This window comes from Tupaia chinensis, unplaced genomic scaffold (assembly GCF_000334495.1).
Source record: "Tupaia chinensis unplaced genomic scaffold, TupChi_1.0 Scaffold000395_1, whole genome shotgun sequence".
Taxonomy (NCBI): Eukaryota; Metazoa; Chordata; class Mammalia; order Scandentia; family Tupaiidae; genus Tupaia; species Tupaia belangeri.
This window is the reverse complement of record NW_006159897.1, coordinates 152,970-175,718: the sequence shown is the minus strand read 5'-3', so window position 1 is coordinate 175,718 and position 22,749 is coordinate 152,970. Positions and strand designations below refer to the sequence as shown.

Here is a 22,749-nt window from a genome sequence, read left to right as displayed (position 1 = left end):
ACATGCCCATGACCTGGGGCTGGCTAAGATGGGCGTGGATTGTGGTGTGAAAACTTTCTTGAGGATGTCCCTCTCTCTCTTTTTCTCTGTCACTGTTGCTCATGGAAGAAAGAAAGCAAAACTTAAAAAAAATTTAAAAAGGGAGGAGGGTACGTGTGATTTAGTGTTGGAATTTCAAAGCTACTCTGTTCCAGCGTTGATGGTGTCTTTTCTCTGAAATTAATAAAACACAGAAGCCACACCTGATTGTCTTAATGGATGTCTGTAATTAAATATAGAAATTGTTTTTATGACTAAGATGAGAAAATCATATAAAAAGAAAAGAGAATGGCCTGTGTATGCAATACAATATGTCAGATAATTGGAAGGTTCTTTCTTCCTCCTCGGCGTCTTCCTGCAGCCCTCCTCTGTGTGTCTTTCATGAGAGGAAAATCGTTATGAGGCTTGTCACCGTGAGCTCATAGTGTGTGGGCTTCTTCCTGGATAATGAGTAGAAGGAACTACTTATTAAGATCTTACCTTTAGGTAGGTCTGAAGTGTGTGTTAACTTTTTTTTTTTTCTTTTAAATTTCTGCCATGGGATGAAGACGCTTGCTAGAGAGAGACAGTGAGAGGGAAGGTGAGAAATCACCCCGAAGTAGGATGACCATGCCCCAATCCCTTCTCCTCCATTTTCCTCCTGGGATTTTATATATGCATGCACACATGCCTGATGTGAATTGTTGTTTTTTTTTTTTGTTAGTTTTGTTTTTTTGAGAGGTTTTTGCTATAGGGTGTGTGTGCTCGCCAGAAAAACAGAGAGACAGAAAGCGAGAAATCACCCCCCAGGGCGGATGGCCATGACTCAATCTCCTCTCCTCCTTTCTCCTCTTGGGATCTTGGGCATGCATGCACACGCACCTGGCATGAGTTTAAGCCACCGGGTCTGGGACTTGAACTGCAGTCAACTACATGGGAGTCCAGCAACATAGCCATTACTCTAAGTGCTGGTCCCTGCCTGATAAGATTTTTTTAAGCTGCCAAGTCCAGGACACAAACTACAGTCAGGCATGTGAGAGTCCAGGGACCTTAATTCCCATGTTACCTGCTAGCCCCGAGAGTGTTACCTTCTTGTGAAACTGGTCACAGATACTGTCCTCTTAGGAACTGTTACTTTTACCATTTAGGAGTTATTAGCAGGCCTTCAAAATTTGGGGGAAAGGAGAAAAGGGAACAATGACTTTTTAATGCCACCAGACTCTTACCCTCTTTGTTAGTGTGTGCAAAATGCACCCATCTCCTGCCCAACAAGATACAGCAGTAGACTGGACGAGCTGGGGAGATTCTCTGACCCTCAGAGACTTGTGTGCTCATGGGAATTGCCAGGGAGCTCTGCAGCCCGAGAGGAGCTCCAGGCCTACCTCCAGGGAGCAGGCAGGCTCCCTGTGGTTTTCCTCTGTCCTCGCAGCAGGCTTCCAGGGCTTTTGCTCTTTGTAATTGTCACCACTAGTTCTGTTCATTCCCTGAAGATAGGCACGTAGGCCCTTTTTATTTTAAGATTTTACTGCTAAACAAAAATAGCGGCATAGGAAATCACGAATGTCTCAGACCTGATTCCCTTCTGGAAGCCCTCTGGGACATAGTTTTTACTCTTCATGTTGGGCTTTCTTTTCCTTCTGATTTCTTCCCCTTTTCCCATTAAAGGAAAAGTTTGCTCTCAAGCAAACCTAATTCCCAGCATGTAGGCCTGAGGATACAGAGAATGCCTGCTGATCCGTAATTCTTTGTTTTAGCCTGGGAGTTTGCATCTCTGGGGACCTCCCATGGGTACTGGACTCTGAGACACTCAGGACATTTCTAAAAGCTCTCATTTTTAGCATTCCAAGTGACAGTTTCTTATCCCAAGTCAAGTTTTCACTGAACCCTCCTTTCCCCCAAATTCAGCTGAAATCCTAACTGCTCTGGACTATGCCAAGGCACAGTTTGCCCAAACCTTGAAGTCATGGTATTATCTGGCTAGTAAAGATCACTCGATCAGTAAAGTGAGGGTAAGTTGGCCTGGCTGCTGACATCCTCAGACAAAGTCCGTGCTGGCTTGCTTCCTCTTTAAGTTGACTTTAGATGACATCTTTTGCTTTTGGAAAACAATATTGCAGACATGAAATAAGAAACTATGAGTCACACAATAAATGTAATACTAGGCTTGTGCCATGACTGCTTTTGTAGTATTGTATTTTAGTGCTTGTTTAATTATCTGTTTGCTATAAAAGTTGGCAGTCCTTTCTTTTCTCTCCAATGTAAACAAAACAATATTGTTTAATTCCTTTGCTACTTATTGCCATAATAGTAGAGACTCTGAAGTTTTGTTTTTGTTTTTTTCTTCTTTCTTGTTTTAAACTCTATGCAATTTTAGAATGGGAAGTTTTCAAGGAAATTTACCCTCTATTTTTTTCTAAATAATTATTTTATTGAATTTTATTTATTGTCATTATTTTATTTTACTTTTTAAAAGTTGACCAGAGAGAGACAGAGAGAGAGGAAAAGTGAGAAAGCAAGCTGCCAGGTATGGGACCTGAACCATGGTCAGCCATGTGGGAGTCCAGCCATCTTAACCACCTGCCACTTGCCAGCCCTCCCCCCCTTCTTAAACAGAGTCAGTTTTTTCTTGTGTTAATAATATATCTAAGAGAGGTAAAGTAAAATGTTCGTGGAAGTGAATAAGCTCCTGTCACTGATGGTACGAAAGTGTTGTAGCTTAAGAATTTCAGAGTGATGGGGCCGGTAGGTGGCACGCTGATTAATGTGCTGGACTCCCACATAGTTAACCATAATTTGAGTCCTGCACCTGGTAGCCACCTTTCTCACTTTCCCTTTTTCTTTCTCTCTTTCTCTAGTCAAATTAAAACTAAATAATAATAACACATAAAATTAAATAAATAATTCTTGAAAGGAAAATTAAAAAAACAATTTCAGAGTGAGGTCTTTTTGTCAGCTCTGGCACATCTAGGAGTGAGGAGCTAGTCTTCAGCTTAGGCAATCCAGAATTTGTTTTTTTTCGCTGAGTGTGGAGTGAACTCAGGGTATTGAGTGCTGTTAACTGGTCAGTATCATTCTCTCCTCTGCAGCAAAGTCTATATGGAAAGCCAAATGACAGTCAAAGTTTGCTTGGTTGGGATGGCATCAGAGGAAAATGACCTGGATAGTCTGAGTGGCATGTGTCATACAGCCGCCGGGGCTGGCTGTCGCCCTCTCCACTCCAGAACCCGCATTGGAGGGCACAGCTGATCATCCCTCTTCTTGGCTGGTGAGGCTGTCTCTCTTCCTGGCCCAGTGCTAGAAACAGCGTGAATAGCCTCCCTTGTTAAAATAGAACACAAAACCCTGGAAGGCGTGAGCAGAAGGGAGCTCTGGAAGAGGAGACTGTGCAGTGTACCAGCTTGTTCCTCCTCCCGTCTGTTGTCTCCCTCTGACTTTGGGTGTTCACTACCACCTTCAGCCCCTGAAGCATCTTGTGCTCTCTAAAAACCTGGCAGACAAAGGCCAACATCAGACCTCGTTCTATTGTTCTCAGCACAGCTGAGAGAGGCTGGAACATTCAATGGATATCTTTTTAAAATTAAAGGAAAGTTACAGGATAACAAACAGGTACCCAAACTGGAAAAGCATCAGGGTTTCAAAAGACAGATTTTTGTCCTTGAGCTTGGTGCAAAGGTTGGGGAATCTAAGCCAAACAGTTACTCATGACCTGGTTAAAAAATGCCACTTTATTTTCTAAAGGGATGCCTTTTTCAAAGAGAACTGCCTTTTTCAGTGCATCTTTACATCAGTTGGGCAGCTACAACTGAATAGCTTACATATTGCTTATCAGCTTGGTTTATTTTTGCAGATAATTAGCCTAATTTTAACAGATTCTGATACATTTAATTCTGAGAGTTATACCATTTCTAACAATGCTCTTTAATTTTGGGGGTACTTAAAAAACCCATAATGTACTAGTTACAAAATAAGTGTGCTAGAATGACTTCTTTTTCTGGTTCAGAAAATCATTATGGAAGCATTTAAAGATATTCAATATTATCTCAATCAATAGCAGGCATTGTTTTTGATGTTCAGATTGTTTCATCTTTGACCCATAGAAGCCTATTTTTGTGGCTTTTGTGTCCTTTTGACATGACCCCATTAGTCATGGAGCACTTCCTTCCTGTCCAAGTTTATCAAGATGTTTCAGGCTTATCTTGTACTTTTTTCTGGTCCAGAAAAAGTATACACACACACACATATATAGTTTTGTTTTCTGTTTTTGCCATAGGGTACAGGTGCTCACCTGAGGGAGAGAGTTAAGGAAAATGACAGATCATCCCACAGAAGGGATAGCCATGCTGTAAACCCTTATCCTTCATTCTCCTCCTGGGATTCTGGACATGCACATACATGCGTTTGGCATGATTTTTAAGATGTCAGGTCTGGGACTTGAATTGAGGTTGACCATGTGGGAATCCAGCGTTTTAACCACCATACCACCGCTGACCCCAGGGTATATGTATTTTTGAAAAGGAAAAAGATGACTTTGTATTAGTATTTCCAGTTTAAATATATTATTGTAGTTTTTTTTTTTTAAAGAGAACTTGACTTCTTTGTACACATCTTAGTTGAACCTAATAATCCTTTATGATGCTCAGCAAAGCCATGGCAATGTTATTAGGTTATCAGAAAAGTCATAACATCTTTTTCTATGCAAAAATGCATCATGCCTTTTCCAGCAACCTAATATTTTCTGTTATACTCAAACCATCTTGGCTCCATTTGACATTAATGTAATTTTTTTTTTACTGTATCTTATGTATGTAAGATTAAAAAATAATACCAATACTATTTATAACAATAATATTACTAAATGAAATCTAAGGTTTCTTTGTAGCTCTGCTTGCCCTTGGAATCATACCACTATGGATGTTCAGTCATAATACTGTGTTCTAAATCAATTTAAGATCATTGGGGTGTGTGTGTGTGTGTGTGTGTGTGTGTGTGTGTGTTCTTATGTGATCAGTGGGATGTTCAGTTATATTTATTTGTTTCCATTCATTTTCAATTGTTAGGGTTTTCCTTTTGTGAATGTATGTGTGTTTTATTTATTTATTTTTTTAAATTTGTTTTCTAGGTAGGGTCTTGCTATATGTCCCAGGTCCTGCTTCAGCCTTTGCAGCAGCTGCAGGCCTGGCCTCCACACTGGCTCTTCCAGACAGGCTCTTGTTCTGTTGAGTATGTTGGCCCTGAGCTAGGGATTCTCCTGCCTCAGCCCTCACAGTGGCTGGGGCTGGCCTTTCACGGAGGGCCAGAATTAAACCTGAGCCTCTGGTGTGGCTTCTGCTTGCCAGACAGCTTTGTCCAGAGTGTGCTACTGTGGCCGGGCCAGGGTTTTCATTTTTAAATTGAACTCATTAATATTATTAATGGAACATGATAATCACAGCACAAACTACGTAAGGCACATCCAGAGAAATCTGTTTTCCCTTCCTGTCTTCTCCGCATTTCCCTTCTCCATATCATTTTTAGCTTTATTTTTTAAGTCCATTCAGTGTTTCTTCTTCTAAATACTAGCAAATACTTGTATCCCCCCCACATCCTTTGCTTCCTCATTATTTTTTATGATAAATATTCCATTGGTGAATTTCTTGGGTTAAGAATAGCCTTTTAGTTTATTTATTTTGAAATTTATGTATTTATTTATTTTGAATGGTAATGATGGCCAAGAGTTCAGAACTACCGAGTCTCTGACTGGGGAGACGAGGGAGCGCTTCCTTTTTAAAATGGGATTTTTTTCCCCCTTGGAGCCGTTTTTCCAAAAGCCCTTACAAATAATTATATGTATATATAATAATTTTTAATTTATTTTTTGACTTGCTTTTCCTGCTTCTCTAAGCTGCCAGGACAGAGTTGAGGGCAGTTTGGGGTGAAGCTGTCTTCAGCATCCTCCAGCTTCTGTGCTGTGTGTTCGGATTCGTTCTGGGGTGGCTGGCGTAGTCTTCCGGGCTGCTGGGCTGAGGCGGTACTTGGCCCTGGTTGCTGTTCTGCACCTGACATTCGCTCCTTTTGGTGCCTTGCTTTTCCTGCTTCTCTAAGCTGCCAGGACAGAGTTGAGGGCAGTTTGGGGTGAAGCTGTCTTCAGCATCCTCCAGCTTCTGTGCTGTGTGTTCGGATTCGTTCTGGGGTGGCTGGCGTAGTCTTCCGGGCTGCTGGGCTGAGGCGGTACTTGGCCCTGGTTGCTGTTCTGCACCTGACATTCGCTCCTTTTGGTGCCCCTCTGGCCGCTCTCAGATCGCGGGCGAAGGGCAGAAATCTCTGCTTGTCCCAGAGCAGCTGCTCACCCTGCCGGCTCCCTGACTCCTCTGCTCCGGGCTCCACGGCTCGCCGGCGCAGGTGCAGGGAGCTGCCGGAGCTCGGGCGCTGGGTGCTGGGGCCGCCCCGCCTGCGCACGGCGCACGGCGCTGCCGGATTCGGCGGGTTTCTCGTCTCCCGCGTGCTAGCTGGCTCGCTCCCGCCCTCCCTCCGCCCCAAGCACTCTGCTGCCTCAGCCGTGCAGGCTCCGCACTGCAGATGCCCACCGGCCTCCCTGCGCTCGGTGGCTCCCGCGGTGCCCCGTAGGTCCCCTGGACCCAGAGCTCCGACTGCACACTCTCGCTGCTCTCAAGGGCCGCTCAGAGGCGCCGACGCACCGAGCTCCGCGAGCATAGCCGCAACCCGGCTGGGCAGCTGGGACGAGGCGGACGTGGCCGCGCCGGAGCCCGGGCGCTCTCGCATGCGGCAGGACAAGCTAACCGGCTCCCTGAGGCGCGGGGGGAGATGCCTGAAGCGGCAGGGCGGCGTGGGCACCATCCTGAGCAATGTGCTCAAGAAGCGCAGCTGCATTTCTCGGACCGCGCCGCGGCTGCTCTGCACCCTGGAGCCGGGTGAGGACCCGGGGCTGCCGGTGGTGCTGGAAAGTAGCAGGGCACCTAGGGGCTGGCGCTGCTCGCGCCTTTGCCTCCTGGGCTCCGCCTAGACCAGGGAACTCCTGCCACGCTGCCCAGTGAGGGGCACCGCGCCTCGGCACCCGCGGGGCTCAGCAGCTTGGCAGGGCAGAGCGCGGACCAGGGCCTGGGCCGGGCAGCGGCCTCTCGGGGCATGAACTGGCCGCTGCTGCCTGCTCTCCGCGGACCAGCACCCCGCAGCCTATGCCCTCAGTCTTCTCCGGGAGGTGGAGAAGTGCGGGCCGCTGCTTTGGCGATCGGAGGCCGCGTCACCCATTGTGCTCCATGCTCGCTGGAAGCCAGGGCGGAGAAAGGCACAGGTTTGACTTGAAAGGTCGGAGGGGAAAGCTGTGACTGCGAAGGAAAAATCAATGTGTATTCCTGGCAGTCCCTTTGGTGTGAATCCCGGGGTCGGTCAGCCCGCCGGGAGCCTCTGATTTGTGTGACCCAGTGGGGAGCAGGCGGGAGCGCCTTTCCCTAGGTAAGATCCGGAGCGCGCCCAGCTGTGCTAGGCTAGGCCCTCCCTGCTCTCAGCCTGTGTTTACGCGTCCCTGCTTCTCCAGGCTGCACAACTCCGCGTCAGTTCCAGCATCCGTCTCCTGGGTTTGAAGAGCCCAGCCCAGGCACCCGGGTGTGGAGCCTCTGCAAAGGGTAGCCTCGGAGGGAGTCGGCTGTTCTGGTGCTCAGCTGTCCCTGCAGTGGTACTAGCTGGGCTCGGGGAGGGTTCGCTGTCCCCTGAGTCCCTAAGGTGGAACGCGTCGCTGCCTTTCTGAACCTCGTGGTTTCTTTGTTTTTCTCCCCGAGGAAGTGTCTAGTTGCAGAGACTATAGTATTTATTCTCCGTCTTCCGTTACTTTTTTTTTTTTTAAATTAAATCTCCTTCCCTCATTAAAAGTAAGTGTTTTGTGTTTCTGAATCCGAACAGATGAAACATAAACCTTCTCCCCTTTCTTATTCAGTTAGAAGAAAGGGGAGTGAAAAATGACCTGATTTAAGCTTTTGTATGCAGGAGGCAAATGATAATTTCAGTTAAATCCTCTGACTCATTTTTGATCATGAGAAAATAGTTGTGGTTTTGGCTAACTATCCTGTCGGGTTTCAGCATGGGAAGACAAGCGGCATGATGCCCAGCAGGTGCTCAGAAAAAGGTAGAAGGAGCTTGTTTGGTCATATATGCAGGGAATCCGGGCTTTTAAGCGGCAGGAATAAGTCCGCTTGAGACTGAGTTTCCTGGTCTTTGTTACAATAAAGCAAACGTCATGACTATACGCTCCTCCATTCAGCACCCGGCGTCTGGACAGCAACCTCGCAACTAAGTCTATTTTATTTGCCTTAGATATTGTCCTGGAGGTGGGGGCACTCCTGTGGCCATTGTATCTGGGTAGGACCTCATTTAAACCATCTCAGAGAGATGAGCATCCGCGGGGGTACTTCCTGTTCCTTCAGAGAAGAGAATCTTGTTTATCCAGTATGAGTATGATTTCCACCCTGAAGTTTTGATAGGAAATGTCAAGGCATTGACTTGATGTTTGGGATTCTCTACCACAGCTGGAATTTATTATAGAAATTTAGGACCCACGTTATGTATTCACATCCTTCTCCGGGCTCCAGGATGAGCACCTGCATACTGTCATGAGCTTTGGCAAATCAGATACATGTCTCTCCAACTTTTGGACTCCATAACCCATCTTTAAAGTAGTCTGGGAGGGACCAGCAGTTAGCGTAATGCTATGTCGCTGGACTTCCATGTAGTCGACTGCGGTTCGAGTTTTGAACCTGGCGGCTTAAACTCACGCCGGGCTCGTGTGCATTCATATCCTAGATCCCGAGAGGCGAGTGGAGGAGAAGGGATTGCGGGGTGGCCGCCCCCCTGGAGGGCGATTTCGCACTTTCTGTCTCTCTGTCTCTCTGGCAAGCACACGTGCCCTATACCAAAAACCTCTCAAAAAAAAAAAAAGTAGTAGCCTGTTGGGGCCAGCAGATAGGGTAATGGTTACATTGCTGGACTCCCACGTAGTTGACCATGGGGGATGAGGGGGTGATTTCTCACGTTCTGTCTCTGTCTATCTCTATCTCTCTGGCAAGTGCTCGTGCCCTCTTTAAAAAAAAAAAGTAAAAATCTGCTGAGGCCAGCAGGTGGCATGGTGGTGAAGGTGCTGGACTCCCACATGACTGACTATGGTTTGGACTTGGCACATGTGCCCTATACCAAATTAATAATAATAACTAAAATTAAATAATTTTTTTTAAAGGTAGTAGTCTAATTTCTTCTTCTTCTTATCATCATTATTTTATAAATTATGAACATTGCTTCTATCCAACCCCTAGCTATGGGAGGTTATAGACAGGTTGTAAGCATGCCTAATATGCATCTTAGAAACAAAAATATCACCTTTGCTATTTATAAAACTGAATGTTATTGATAAAGTCTGGTAGTTTTCATTTTTGAACTTTTAAGTAATAAGTCTCTTTAAAAGTGACTTAGAATGTCATTTTATTGATTTTAAAATTGTAGAAAAAATATATAGCATTTTCAGATTTGATTATATTATTTTTTACATAATTTACATGGGAATAAAAATTGTCATGTAATTTCACCTCAGTAACAGCACATAACTTTAATATGGATTTCTGAGTAGAAGTTCAATATAAGTATTAAACAAATAACCTTCATATAATATTTTCTCATCTATTTATTTCTAGTCTACAAAGTTGAGATTTGAGTCAAAGAAGTTTATCTAAAATTATAGGTTACTTGTACTTAGAGTTCAGTTTTATTTCTAGCTTTTAGTATATAATTGTTTTTATCTTTAATGAATAAGTATATCAAGACAGAATAAAAAATATATAAAAATCTATGTATGGAATTGTAATGGATCATTCTATAAGAAGGGAAATAATAATATTATTTTATAGCCTTTGGTACTCCACTGAAGTTTCCTTAATAGTCTTAGTACCAGAACTAGCAGATGGCATAATGTTTATATCGCTGGACTCTCATGTAGCTGACTGTGGTTTGAATACCAGACCCGGTGACTTAAAACTCATGCTGGGTGTGTGGGTGTGTGCCTGCCCAAGATCCTGAAAGAATAATGGAGGAGAAGGGATTGCGGTGTGGTCATCCCCTCTGGGAGTAATTACTTGTTTTCTGTCTCTCTGGTGAGCACATGCACTCTACAGCAAAAATCTCTTAAAAAAAGAAACAGAAAAAGAAAAAGAAAGTCTTAGTCCCTGCAAGTGTTATAGGAGAACAGATTTTGTAAGTAGAAAATTCGTTTCCTAAGTTTCACAAATATTAATGAGTTATATTAGGTAACTTACAGTTAATATCACAACAGTCCTCTGAGATAGACGTTATTATCCTCATTTTATAGATGAAGCAATTGTGGCTGAGGCAGGTTAAATAATTCGTTTGAATCTAGAAGCCAAAGCTAACTGAGAGTCTGTGTGACTCTAAGCCTGGGGTGTCATTTTTTTAGTTTTTGTTTTTGCACACTCCAGATTAGCTGTGGAAATTGCCATACTCTGAAATAAGTTCTATTCTATTGCCATAGTGTATATTCCTACTTTAATATTCTGTATATTTACTTTCTTTTAACAAAATTGAGTAAAACTTAGTAAAAATACAGGTTTTAACAATTTTATGGTGATTCAGTAGACTTAAGTTATTCTTTTCTTTTTTTTTTTTAGAGAGGTTTTTGCTATAGGGTGCATGTGCTTGCTAGAGAGACAGAGAAAGATTGAGAGATAAAAAGCAAGAAGTCACCTCCAATCGGGGATGGTCACACCACAATCCCTTCTCCTTCAGTCTCCTCTTGGGATTTTGGGCAAGCACGCACATATGCCTGGCATGAGTTTTAAGTCACCAGGTCCAGGACTCGAACCATGGTTGATTACATGTGAATCCAGCAATGTAACCATTAAGCCATCTGCTCATCCTTATTTTTACTTTCATTTTTGATATGACTTTTTATTTATAGTATCCAAAAATAAAAATTATTTCTGTAATTTTCTTTTAGGAGTTGATACAAAGTTGAAGTTCACTCTTGAACCATCTTTGGGTCAAAATGGTTTTCAGCAGGTAACTATTATTATTATTATTGTTGTTGTTGTTGTTGTTGTTTTCTGCTATAGAGTGCATGCACTTGCCAGAGGAAGACAGCGAGAAAGTGAGAAATCACCTGCCAAGGGAGATGGCCACACCACAGTCCCTTCTCCTTCATTGTCCTCTCAGGATTTGGGGCATATACGCACACACACATGCCTGGTATGATTTTCAAGCTGCCACGTATGGAACTTGAACCACACAATTGGCCATGTGAGATCCAGTGCCTCGACCTCCATGCAAACAGCTGGCACTATTTTTAGTATTCAAAAGACTCTTATGGGTTATGGAGTACCCACAGTGTACTGTGGGACATTGGTCTCAAAGTGGAAATGGTAGCATATAGTTTGATATACATAGGCACATGAGTCAGGTGTTTTTTTTTTTTTTTAATTTCAGCTAGTTTTTTCTATATATAGAGATTTTTGCTATAGGATGCATGTGTTTGCCAGAGGGACAGAGAGACAGAGGCACAGAAAGCAAGAAATCACTCCCCAGGGGGGATGGCCATGCCGCAATCCCTTCTGTTCCATTTTCCTCTCAGGATTAGGAGTGTGCACACACACTAGCCCGATGTGAGTTTCAAGCTGCCTGTCTAGGATTTGAACCATGGTTTCCTACATGGGAGTCCAGCACCTTAAGCACAATGTACCACCACATGCTAGTCCCCAGATAAAGTAATTTTTAAAGCTACAAGTGACCTGAGTTTATATTTGCAATAAAAGTTTTTGCACCATTTTTTTTTTTTTTGTCAGAGGGTATATGTGCTCATCAGAGGGAGAGAGAGTGAGAGAGGAAAAAGGCAAGAAAGCAACCCCCCACCCCCACTGTGGCGAATGATCATACTACAATCCCCTCTTTTCTGTTTCTCCCTCATTTTGGGATGTTGGGGCATGCATGCACACATGCCTGGTGTGTTTCTCAAGCTACCAGGTCTGGGACTCAGACTACAGTGTCAGCCATGTGAGATCCAGCTCAGTAACCATCAGGCTACAGGGTGACCTTGCACTTTCTATTATGGTAAAAGTGTGAAAAAAGTAGAAAAAGCCAATGTCTATTATTCTGAACCACACTGAGCCTTTGTTTTTTGAACCAGAGCTTCCTAACCATTGTGTGCATATTGCAAATGGTATGTTGAGGGTGAATAAGGGGCAGGACTTGTTGCAGTCATTGCCCTCAGAATAATAACTTTTGACTTAAAAAAGCTTTGATGGGACCAGCAGATGGTGGAATGGTTACATCGCTGAACTCCCACATAGTTGACTATGGTTCAAGTCCTGGACCTAGAGGCTTAAAACTCACATCAGGTACATGTACTTGCATGCCCAAGATCCTGAGAGGGGAATGGAGGAGAAGGAATTGCATTGTGGCCATCTCCCTAGGGGGTGATTTCTCACTTATGGTCTTTCCATCTCTCTCTCTCTGGTGACCGTTTGTTCCCAATTGCAAATATCTCTCACTCTCCAAAAAAAAAAACAAACACACCACCAAAAAAAAAAAAAAAAAAAAAAAAAAAAAAAAAGAAAGAAAGAAAGAAAGAAAGAAAGCTTGGACTGGAAGGAACACCCTGGCATTTTTATCTTTATCTATGGATGTCAAAATGGAAAGAGGTTAAAACGTTCTTATCCAGTTAATATTACCATTTCCCTGAAATTTCTTCTTTGTTCATAGTGGTATGACGCCCTCAAGGCAGTTGCCAGACTGTCAACAGGAATACCAAAGGAATGGAGGAGAAAGGTAAGGATTCATAGGACTTGAATACAAAAGGAGCTGCTGTCCTTCTTTGAAGCCGCAGGAATGTCAAAAAGCATATTCTAGATTTGGTCATTTGAAACCTATTTCTTCACGATTCATTCGTTCATGCAGTAAGCAATATTATTTGTTCTGTGCTAGATGCCATTCTAGGTGTTGGGGATACAGCAATGAGAAAAAACAAAACCAAAACAGATCAGTTTTTGTCTTCATGGAGCTTACAACAGTTAAATATAAAGTGTGTCAGATGGTGATAAGTGCTGTGGATAAAAATAAAGCAGAGAAAGAAATAAGGAGAGTGTGGGAGAATGGGGGTACGGAGGTGGAATTTTAAATAGCAAGGTGACATTTGAGTGGGGTCCTTGAAGGAGGTGGGAAGTCAGCCAGGCAGCTACCTGCAGGAAGCCACTCCAGAGACAGCAGTCAGCCAATGCAAACACCCTCAGGTGGGAGCATCTTGGGTTACTCAAGCAAAAGCAATAGGCCAGGGGAGCACCGCGTACAAAGAGAAAACTGATAAAGAGAGGACAGTAGAGGTAATGTGGTGAGTCCGGGGGCAGATCATGTAGGGCCTTGTAGGCTATGGTGATGCTTGGGGTCTTGCTCAGTGTGAGGTGGAAAGTTTTGAGCAGGGTAGTGACATAATCTGACTTATATTTCAAATGGATTTCTCAGGCTGTTGACTTGAGAATGTCAGAGACAAGGGCAGAAGCAGGGAGACCAGTAGAAGACTTGCAATTCGGGCATGAGATGGATCAGAGTTGTGGTAGTGGAGGCGGAGAGAATGGGTCAGATTCTAGTATATTTTGAAGGCTGACATGATTTGAATTCCTATTGGATTAGATATAAGGTATAAAAGAGCTGTCAAGAACAACTTCAAGATTTTGGCCCAATGACTGGAAGGGTAAAATTACTATTCGCTCAGATGGAGGAGCAGGTGTGTGTGTGCGTATGTGTATGCATAGTTGGAGTAGTAGCATATTAGATGTCTGGTTTTGGATCTGTTAAGAGTGAGATGCCTCTTAGATATTTAACTTGAAGGTATCAAGTGAGTATTTAATCATATGATTCTGATCCTTAGGAGAGAAGTCTGACTGGAGATGTTAATCAATGCTATTTCTGCTAAGTTATGTTGAAGCACCAAAGCTTGAAATGTGCTTTTAGATATTGATTTGTAAATTTATAGTTCATCTTTTTTTTTTTTTTTTGGAGAGATTTTTGCTATAGGGCATGTGCACTCACTGAGAGAAAGAGAGAGACAGAAAGTGAAAAAATCACCCGCTAGGGAGAATGGCCATGCTGCAATCCCTTCTCCTCCATTCTCTTGGGATTTTGGGCACATGTGCGTGTTTGCAGCTACTGGGTCCGGGACTTGAACCACGGTAGGCTGTGTGGGAGTTCAGCGACACAACTCCTATGCCATCTCTTGGTCCCAAACTTAGCCTTAATACTCCTGGAATTTGAACACTGAGGGTTTCTCAAAATATATAGTAAATGATATTATGTCATACATCTTTCACAAACAGGTTTTCTGGGTAAGATAATCAAAGGCATACACAACTAGTGACCCTTTTAAAAGCATTATTTATTAGAGGAACCCATTTGTCAGTTTTATTGTGTGTGTACGAGAGAGACATGAGTTGAAGTCAGAGGCCAGCGCATGGTGAAAAAAGTCCCATCTGTGTTGAATGACCAAGTGGCAGTTCAGAGCCAAGTAAAACAAGCCTATGAGATAATACAGCTACTTCAGAGAACTGAATAAAGGTTGCAATTCTGTTTTCTTAACAGTATCCTAATGCCTGGATTGTTGCTTGAAACATAGTAAACTTTTATTGAAAGAATAAATGAAAGGCAACTGAAATTCTTCTAGAATGAAATGATGTAGTTCAATAGAGCAAACATTTCAATGAGGGCCTTGTAGATTTCTACACGTGAGCTCTAGCTGGTCTAGGAACAGTTTCCATTTTCTTGTTGGATGTAATAATAATTTTTAGATAAAAATAAAATGATGTATTTCGCTTCACCGTCTTCTTTACTTGTGTATTACTATAGGTTTGGCTGACCTTGGCAGATCACTATTTGCACAGTATAGCCATTGACTGGGACAAAACCATGCGTTTTACTTTCAATGAAAGGAGTAATCCTGATGATGACTCGATGGGAATTCAGATAGTCAAGGTAATGCCTGAGCTTGGTCTGTTGTCCTAACGCAGGAGAAAGACTCTTAAGAACCAGATGTTTTCCAGATAGAAGATCCACAATCTCTACGTTATGGTCTGTCACTGTATTTTCTGCCTTCTCATTTCATTAGAGAGTAGCTTCTTCTGCAGAGATCCTTGACTATGCCTTGTCTTCACATGTGCAGTGTTGCCAGTAAGAAGAAAATGCTTGTGAATAAATGCCCATTCATATTCAGTCTATTTGTCTTCCTCCCATGATAGGAGATTGAAATTCACTATATATATATATTTTTTTTTTAACACGGGTCAGTGCTACCAACTGGATTTTTACCTAAAAGTCATTGAGCTATTTAAAGTTAGGTGTTTGTCAGGTTCTAATCATTTGGCTCTTATGAGGGTCTTTAATTTTGTTTTTCACTGTCAATTTATAAAGATAGTTAGGTTGAGAGTGGGTCTACTTTAAACCAGATGGTTAGGAGTTCAAGCCAGCTGTGTGGGCAGCTGTGCGTTGCATACCTGGATGATTGCATTTGATTCGAGTCTGGTGCTAAAAGTCCAGGGTGCTGATTCCGTTTGATCCCAGTATTATCCTCTTACATAAGGCTCTAGCACATGGCTTTTGATTTCATATGAATATATTACAGTGTGATGCTAAGCTGGGGTTTTAAAAAGAAAGTGGTTTCATCCAAATTTTAGCCACCACAAGATGGCTAATGTTTTGGCATATTTGAAGATACTTTTTTCAGGAGTAAGTACTAACTAGAATGAACTGCTTTCTGGTCTAATTTGGTCTACTTCAGACAAATGCTAAAAAGAAATTTATGGAATTTTACATCGTGTACTAAAAGCTTTTTGCATTGTTCACATTTTAGCTGTTTATCTGAAATTTCAGAATATGTTTCACAGCAACGAAGTATTTGAAATATTTTTTTACTATTTAACTTGTGAATTAAGGCAATGCTCATTTTATAACTATCATGTTACTTAGAGGAGCCTTTATTTTCTCATCAAAGTGAATGCTAGGTCAGTAAAATGACTTCAGCTCCTGAAAATAAAGTCTTTGCTTGTAATTAAATTATAGATATTGCCTTCATTAAATGTTAAAGCACAGCAAACATTTATGCCTTCCTACACCAATTTATAAAACAATTTGAATGGAATAATATTACTGTTTTGGACAGAATGATTTTTTTCTGTCTCTATACAATACAGATTGCATATTTTTGCAATTTTAATTTTACTCCTTAGTATTTAGAGTTTTGACTGCTAAATATTATACAATATTTTGAAAAAAGAAATAATATTAGCATCAATCATACTTGTGTTAAAATGATTATCATTCTGAGACCTATTATTAAAATAAACTTTCAATTTATATGAACTTTTTATTAATCCTGAGTTACTTTTTATGCTAATTTTAGAAACGACTTATATAAAATGGTTGCCTAACTGAAATTCCCTTTCAAGTCTCACTTAGCATATTAGAAAACATTAGGGGAACCAGCAGTTAGTGTAATGGCTATGTCACTGGACTCCCACGTAGTCGACCGCGGTTCGCGTCCCAGACCCAGTGGCTTAAAACTCATGCCGGGCTCATGTGCATGCGTGCCCAAGATCCCGAGAGGAGAATGGAGAAGGGATTGTGGTATGACCATCCCCCCTGGGGGGTGATTTCTCGCTTTCTGTCTCTATTTTTCTCTCTCTCTCTCTGTCTGGCGAGCGCACGTGCCCTATAGCGAAAACCTCTCAAAAAAAAAAAAAAAAAGAAAGGAAAACTATGGGACCAGGAGGTTGTGTGGTAGTTAAGGACGCTGGACTCCCATACGGCTGACTGCAGTTCAAGTCCCGGACGTGGTGGCTTGTTTTCTCACTTTCCCTGTCTCTCTCTGCCTGTCCCTCTCTAATTAAATTAAAATAAATAAAAATAAACAACAAGGAGCCAGCAGGTGGCGTGGTGGTTAAGGCAGCTGGACTCTCACATGGCTGACTGTGGGTCAAGTCCTGGACCTGGCAGCTTGCTTTCTCACTTTCCTTCTCTCTCTCTTTCTGGTGAACTTCAAATAATAATAATAATAATAATAATAATGACAATGAATAAGATTAAATAATTATTTAAAAAATAAATAAGAAATAAATTTAAAAAGTTAAATAAAATAATTTTTAAAAAAGAAAACATTAGGAAAAATAAAATGAGAAAAGATTTTTGCCCATATGGATAAATTGCATATACCTTTATTTTTTTTAAGAGAGAGATTTTTGCTAGAGGGTACGTGTACTCGCCAGAGAGATAGAGAGAGACAGAGAGGCAGAAAGTGAGAAATCGCCCCCCCCTGCCCGGGGGGGATGGTCACACCACAGCCCATTCTCCTCCATTCTCCTCTTAGGATTTTGGGCATGCACGCATGTGTGCCCAGCATGAATTTTAAGCTGCTGGGTCTGGGACTTGAACTATGGTTGACCACGTGGGAGTCCAGTGTTGTAACCATTAATCCATTTGTTGGTCCTGCATGTACATTTTAAAAAACTAAATGCTGTGTTGACAATTTGACTCTACTTAATGGTGAGGCAAAAAAATAACTAAAGGTATTATTTTTGTTTTTAGAGGGAATATTACATTTTGTTTTATTAAAAAATAAATGTTGTTTCCCTTCATTTCAGGACCTTCATCGCACGGGCTGCAGTTCTTACTGTGGCCAGGAGGCTGAGCAGGACAGGGTTGTGCTGAAGCGGGTGCTGCTGGCTTATGCCCGATGGAACAAAAATGTTGGGTACTGCCAAGGCTTTAACATCCTGGCTGCGCTAATTCTGGAAGTGATGGAAGGCAATGAAGGAGATGCGCTGAAAGTGAGTATCAGGTCTGACAAAGGCAACTGAAAGTATTCTGAGAATGAGAAATTCGAACTGTAGTTTCTCTTTTCTGATGCCATGCTCATTTCCAAGGTATGTGCTACCCTTCACAATGACCTATGATAGCATGTCCCCCTGGTTACAGCCATGTCTAGTGACAGACTCAGGTAGCTGCCAATTATGATGGGGAGGATTGTATGTTTAGTCTCGGTTCTAAGACATCACATTTTAAAAACTAGCTAAGTATTAATTACCCACTGCTATGTAACAAACTTGCTTCTTAAAACAGTGAACATGGGCGAACCAGCAGTTAGCATAATGGCTATGTCACTGGACTCCCACGTGGTCGATCGCGGTTCGTGTCCCGGACCCGGTGGCTTAAAACTCATGCCGGGCGCGTGTGCGTGTGTGCCCAAGATCCTGAGAGGAGAATGGAGGAGAAGGGATTGCGGCGTGACCATCCTCCCTGAGGGGTGATTTCTGGCTTTCTGTCTCTATGTCTCTCTCTGTCTGCCTGGCGAGCGCGCGTGCCCTATAGTGAAAACCTCTCAAAAAAAAAATACAAAAACAAACAAACAAAGAAAAAAACAGTGAACGTGGATGACCGCAGAGTTTCTTTGGGTGAGAGATCTGGTTGTGACTTAGCTGGCTCAAGTTCACAGCACTGTGACATTCAAAATGTTGGCTGGGATTGTGGTCTCTTCTGAAGGCTCGTGTGATGGGGAGCACTGGCTCCCGAGTTTGTTCACGTGGTAGCTGGCAGAATTGGATTCCTCACAGGCTGTCAGACTGAGGGCTTCAGTTCCTTACTGGTTGTTGGCTGGAGGCCTCTTTTGGTTCCTTCCCACTTGGGTCTCTCTCCATCTTACCACCTCGTGGCTGGCATCCCTCAGAGTGAGCAAGAGAGAAGAGAGCAGGCAGGCAGAAGGGTCTAAGTCACACATTTGTAGCTAATACCAGAAATGATGTTCCATAGTGTTTGCCTATTCTGTTTCTTAGAAGCCAGTCAACAGGTCCAGCTCGTACTCATGGGGGACAGGGTGAGAGGACAGTATACACAAAGGTATGACCACCAGGAGTCAGAGATCTCTGGAGACCTCATTAAAAGCTTTCCACATATCAGTTATGCTTAATTTTCATTGGATTGTCTTACTAGGTTGCTTTATTCATTCACATTTGGGGCAGCTTGTGGAGGAGATGCACTGAGAGTGAGCGTCTGTGGAAGGTATTTATATGGAGAAGAGTTATGGAGTTATATTATTATAATAATATTTTAATTTTTGTTACCTAGGACTTTTATTAGTTAAAAAGAAAAAATCTGGAAGCACTTTGAGATGGGACACTTGCAATTTAAGCTTATAGGTCTGAACTTGAGCCAACAAGTTACCAGAAGTCAGTCTTTATGAGAAATGAACATTTCGGATGTGGAGAATGGCCCCTGCTTTATTTGCTAAGGCTGATGTGGAATTGCTAATTCAGATCTGAACTTTCGCACTGACCTTGATGGCAATGATTTGTGAGGTACAAGATGAGTACTTAGTAGATGAGTACTTAGTTTTTGTGTTTAAGCCCTGCCCCCACACGACATCCCCACGTGTGTGTGTGTGTGCGTGTGTGACTATGGTCAGTACCTTAGAGATATTCCCAATTACTGATGAATGTGACGTTTAAGCCCCGCCCCCACATGACATCCCCACGTGTGCGTGTGTGTGTGTGCGTGTGTGACTATGGTCAGTACCTTAGAGATATTCCCAATTACTGATGAATGTGACGGGAAAAATAAACAAATGTTTCTCCTGGTTTTATTCACATCGTTGTGGACTTCTATAAATCCATGGCATGATCTAAATCTGTATTCACTCTCTCAGTTTTTCCATTCATGTATTTAAGGAAACAGCTTTGAAGCTAACTTGTTCATCAAATAGGCGGGGGAGGAAAGATGGCAGTGACAAATCAAATACATGGCATGAAGACATTTTTATTAATAGGCAATTTTTGTTTACTCCTTCTACCAGCTATAGTCAGTTTTTTCTTCTTTCTTTTTTCCCCCCCTCAAATGTGATCTGTATGCTATAGAATGGGAACCCCCCCCCCCCAAATGTGATCTGTATGCTATAGAATGGGAACTGTTTGAAAAGCTGAAATAAGGGGCCAGCAGGTAGCATTGTGGTTAAGATGCCGAACTTCCATATGACTGACCATTGGTTCGAATCCTGAACCTGGTGGCTTACTTTCTTGCTTTCTCTCACTCGCACATGTACACGCACGGATCCTATAGCAAATTAAAATAAAAATAATAAATAAAATTAAATAAATAATTATTTAAAACAAACAAAGAAAAGTTGAAATAAGTGATTCGGCTTAGGGTCTGGGATGGAGAAGTTTGAGAGAAGGGATGTAGATGCCACTGAAATCATTAGAGGGCTCAGTGATGCTTGAGAAACAAAATATTCACATAAAAAGATGTATTAGGTAAAGCTGAGCAACTGAATATTTGTTTTTCTACCCCTCCCCCCAAGGAAATGAGTCCCATGTGATGAGATGATGTCATCTTTTTTAGGAGTATGTTGCTCTTGGGTTGGAGGTTTGATATGCAGAGGAAGGTTGGGTTCATGAAGAAACACTTCAGATGCTAAGGAAGATTTTGGGGGTCTGTGTTTTTCCAGCAATGGTTTTTGACCTCTGAAAATCATAATTAATAGGAAAACAGTTTATTAGAACCATTTTTCCTGCTTTTCAGCATTTACTGCCTTTTTTTTAGTAACTTTTGTTTTTAATTATTTGTTAACAATTGAAGTACTCTTGTTACTTTTTCTCATCTTTTTTTAAAGATCTGAGATCTGGCTTTTGAAGTACAGTAGTGAACAGAATGAATGAGCTGCTCTTATGTCTTCTTATCAAATTTTTAGATGCCTTTAGATAGAGAAATTTACTCTGCCACAATAATTATTGTAATACTTAGATAATAAATATTTATTTTTTTTCTTGCTTTCATTCTTTTTTTTAGAGAGATTTTTTTGCAATAAGGCATATGCGCTTGCCAGAGAGAGAGACAGACAGAAAGCGAGAAATCACCCCACCATGGGTGATGGCCATGCCATAATTCCTTCTCCTCCATTCTCCTCTTGAGACTGTGGGCACACACGCACATGTGTCCAGCTTGAGTTTTGAGCTGCTGGGTCTGGAACTCAAACCTCAGTAAACTATGTGGGAATCCAGTGATGTAAGATTTATGTTATCTGCTGGTCCCTGTTTTCATAAAATTTTGAGGGACCACACTTTTTAAATAAAAGCATAAGTACATTTCTCAGTACTGTATTTTATCCTTGGATGTAAAGCACAATAATGGACAGACTATTACCTTTAAATTTGCCTTGATGATTCTCTAAATCTCTGTTCTTCTGCTAAGTCTCCACTGGAATACCCTACCCTGCTGGAAATCTCTTCCCCTTCTAGAATATCCTCCCTCTGCCCAGACTGAGTATACTCCTTTCTTGTTGCTAAACTCCTGCTTCCTGGAAAATTCTCTTAACATGAGAAGGCTAAGGCCTTCTGAGCCTTTCTGTTCCTATCACAAAGGTCTCAGAAACCCCTGCTCAAGAGTATGTTCTCACCCCTATTGATTTATTCAAAACTATGACCCTAAACGTGGGAATTATAAACCAAGGTTCAGGAAGAGTAAGTCCTTGGTGAAGTTGGGAGATTTTTGTGGTGATTGTTTTTTGGTGGTGGTGGTGGTAGGGAGGACAATAGAATATCCTGAAAATCAAAATATGACTTTGATTCTCTACCAGCATAGAGTGTCAGCTATGATGTTGTTCTTTTTGCTTTTCTGGTGCTCTGGGAATGAGCTGTCTTTTAGGGAATGGGGCATGTATGGACCATGCAAGCCAATGGGGAAAGGACCAGGGGCTGATAGATAGAACTTGTGTGTGTTTTTCTGGGTCACTCAAGTGACTCTTGACATTTTAGAAAAGATCAAATAAAAAATCAGAATGCAAACAGTAATTTGATAAAAAGCTCAAATCAGCTGCTGTAAGAACCTGGGTTGATGGAAAGCGAACCTCGAGACCTGCGTGGGCGGGGGTCTTTGATGACAGGCCTATTCCTGGTTTTCAGTCTGAGGTTGTAAGACTGCGCTGACAGCACGGAGCCAGTGTCACTGCTCCTGTTGACTGTGGCCGAAGCTCATACCGTGTCATTTCTTTCTTCTTCTTTTTGTACATTTAATCACTGTGTATCATTATAGCAAACCAAATGCAGCATTATTCACAGTTGCTAAGACATGGAACCAACCCAAATGCCCAAGTACTTTGTCATTTCTGAGTGAGACCGAGGGTTGTATAATCACAGTGAGATGTGAGGTGAACTCAGGTCTAGCAGCCTATCTAGACATTTCAGCCAGCAGACTTTGAGTCTGAGTTCCTTAGATAATTATGCCACCTACTCCTTGCCCAGAGTATAGGTGAGCCTGGAAAATCTGGAACATTTGGTACCGACACATTTAAAGGATGATATGCTTTGGCTAACCGTATTTTATCCATTTGAATATGCTCTCTCTCTTCAGGACCTGTTGAGATGTGTTTTTATGAAGCAGTCTTATTCATTATCTTTTTTTTTTTTTAGATTATGATTTACCTTATTGATAAGGTACTTCCTGAGAGCTACTTTGTCAATAATCTCCGGGCTTTATCTGTGGATATGGCTGTCTTCAGAGACCTCTTGAGAATGAAACTCCCTGAGTTATCTCAGCACCTCGATATTCTCCAGAGAACTGCAAACAAAGAAAGTGGAGGTAGCCATGATTCCATGCTGTTATGTCTGAAAAATCTGACTCCTCCAATTCCACTGTATGTATGCATTCAAACCTTGTAGGGAA

At 42.1% G+C, this 22,749-nt stretch overlaps 1 protein-coding gene across 3 annotated transcripts in view; it reads left to right on the top strand.

The window, feature by feature from the left end:
• Positions 1-22,749, top strand: part of TBC1D30 (TBC1 domain family member 30) — a gene marked incomplete at its 5' end in the record, with an annotated part of 92,449 nt that overhangs the window by 39,616 nt on the left and 30,084 nt on the right. For all 3 annotated transcript variants that reach the window (XM_027774061.1, XM_027774060.1, XM_027774059.1), the window contains 5 exon segments: positions 11,006-11,067; positions 12,763-12,828; positions 14,896-15,021; positions 17,682-17,867; positions 22,497-22,665. In XM_027774061.1, the coding sequence (XP_027629862.1) occupies positions 11,006-11,067; positions 12,763-12,828; positions 14,896-15,021; positions 17,682-17,867; positions 22,497-22,665 (609 nt within the window).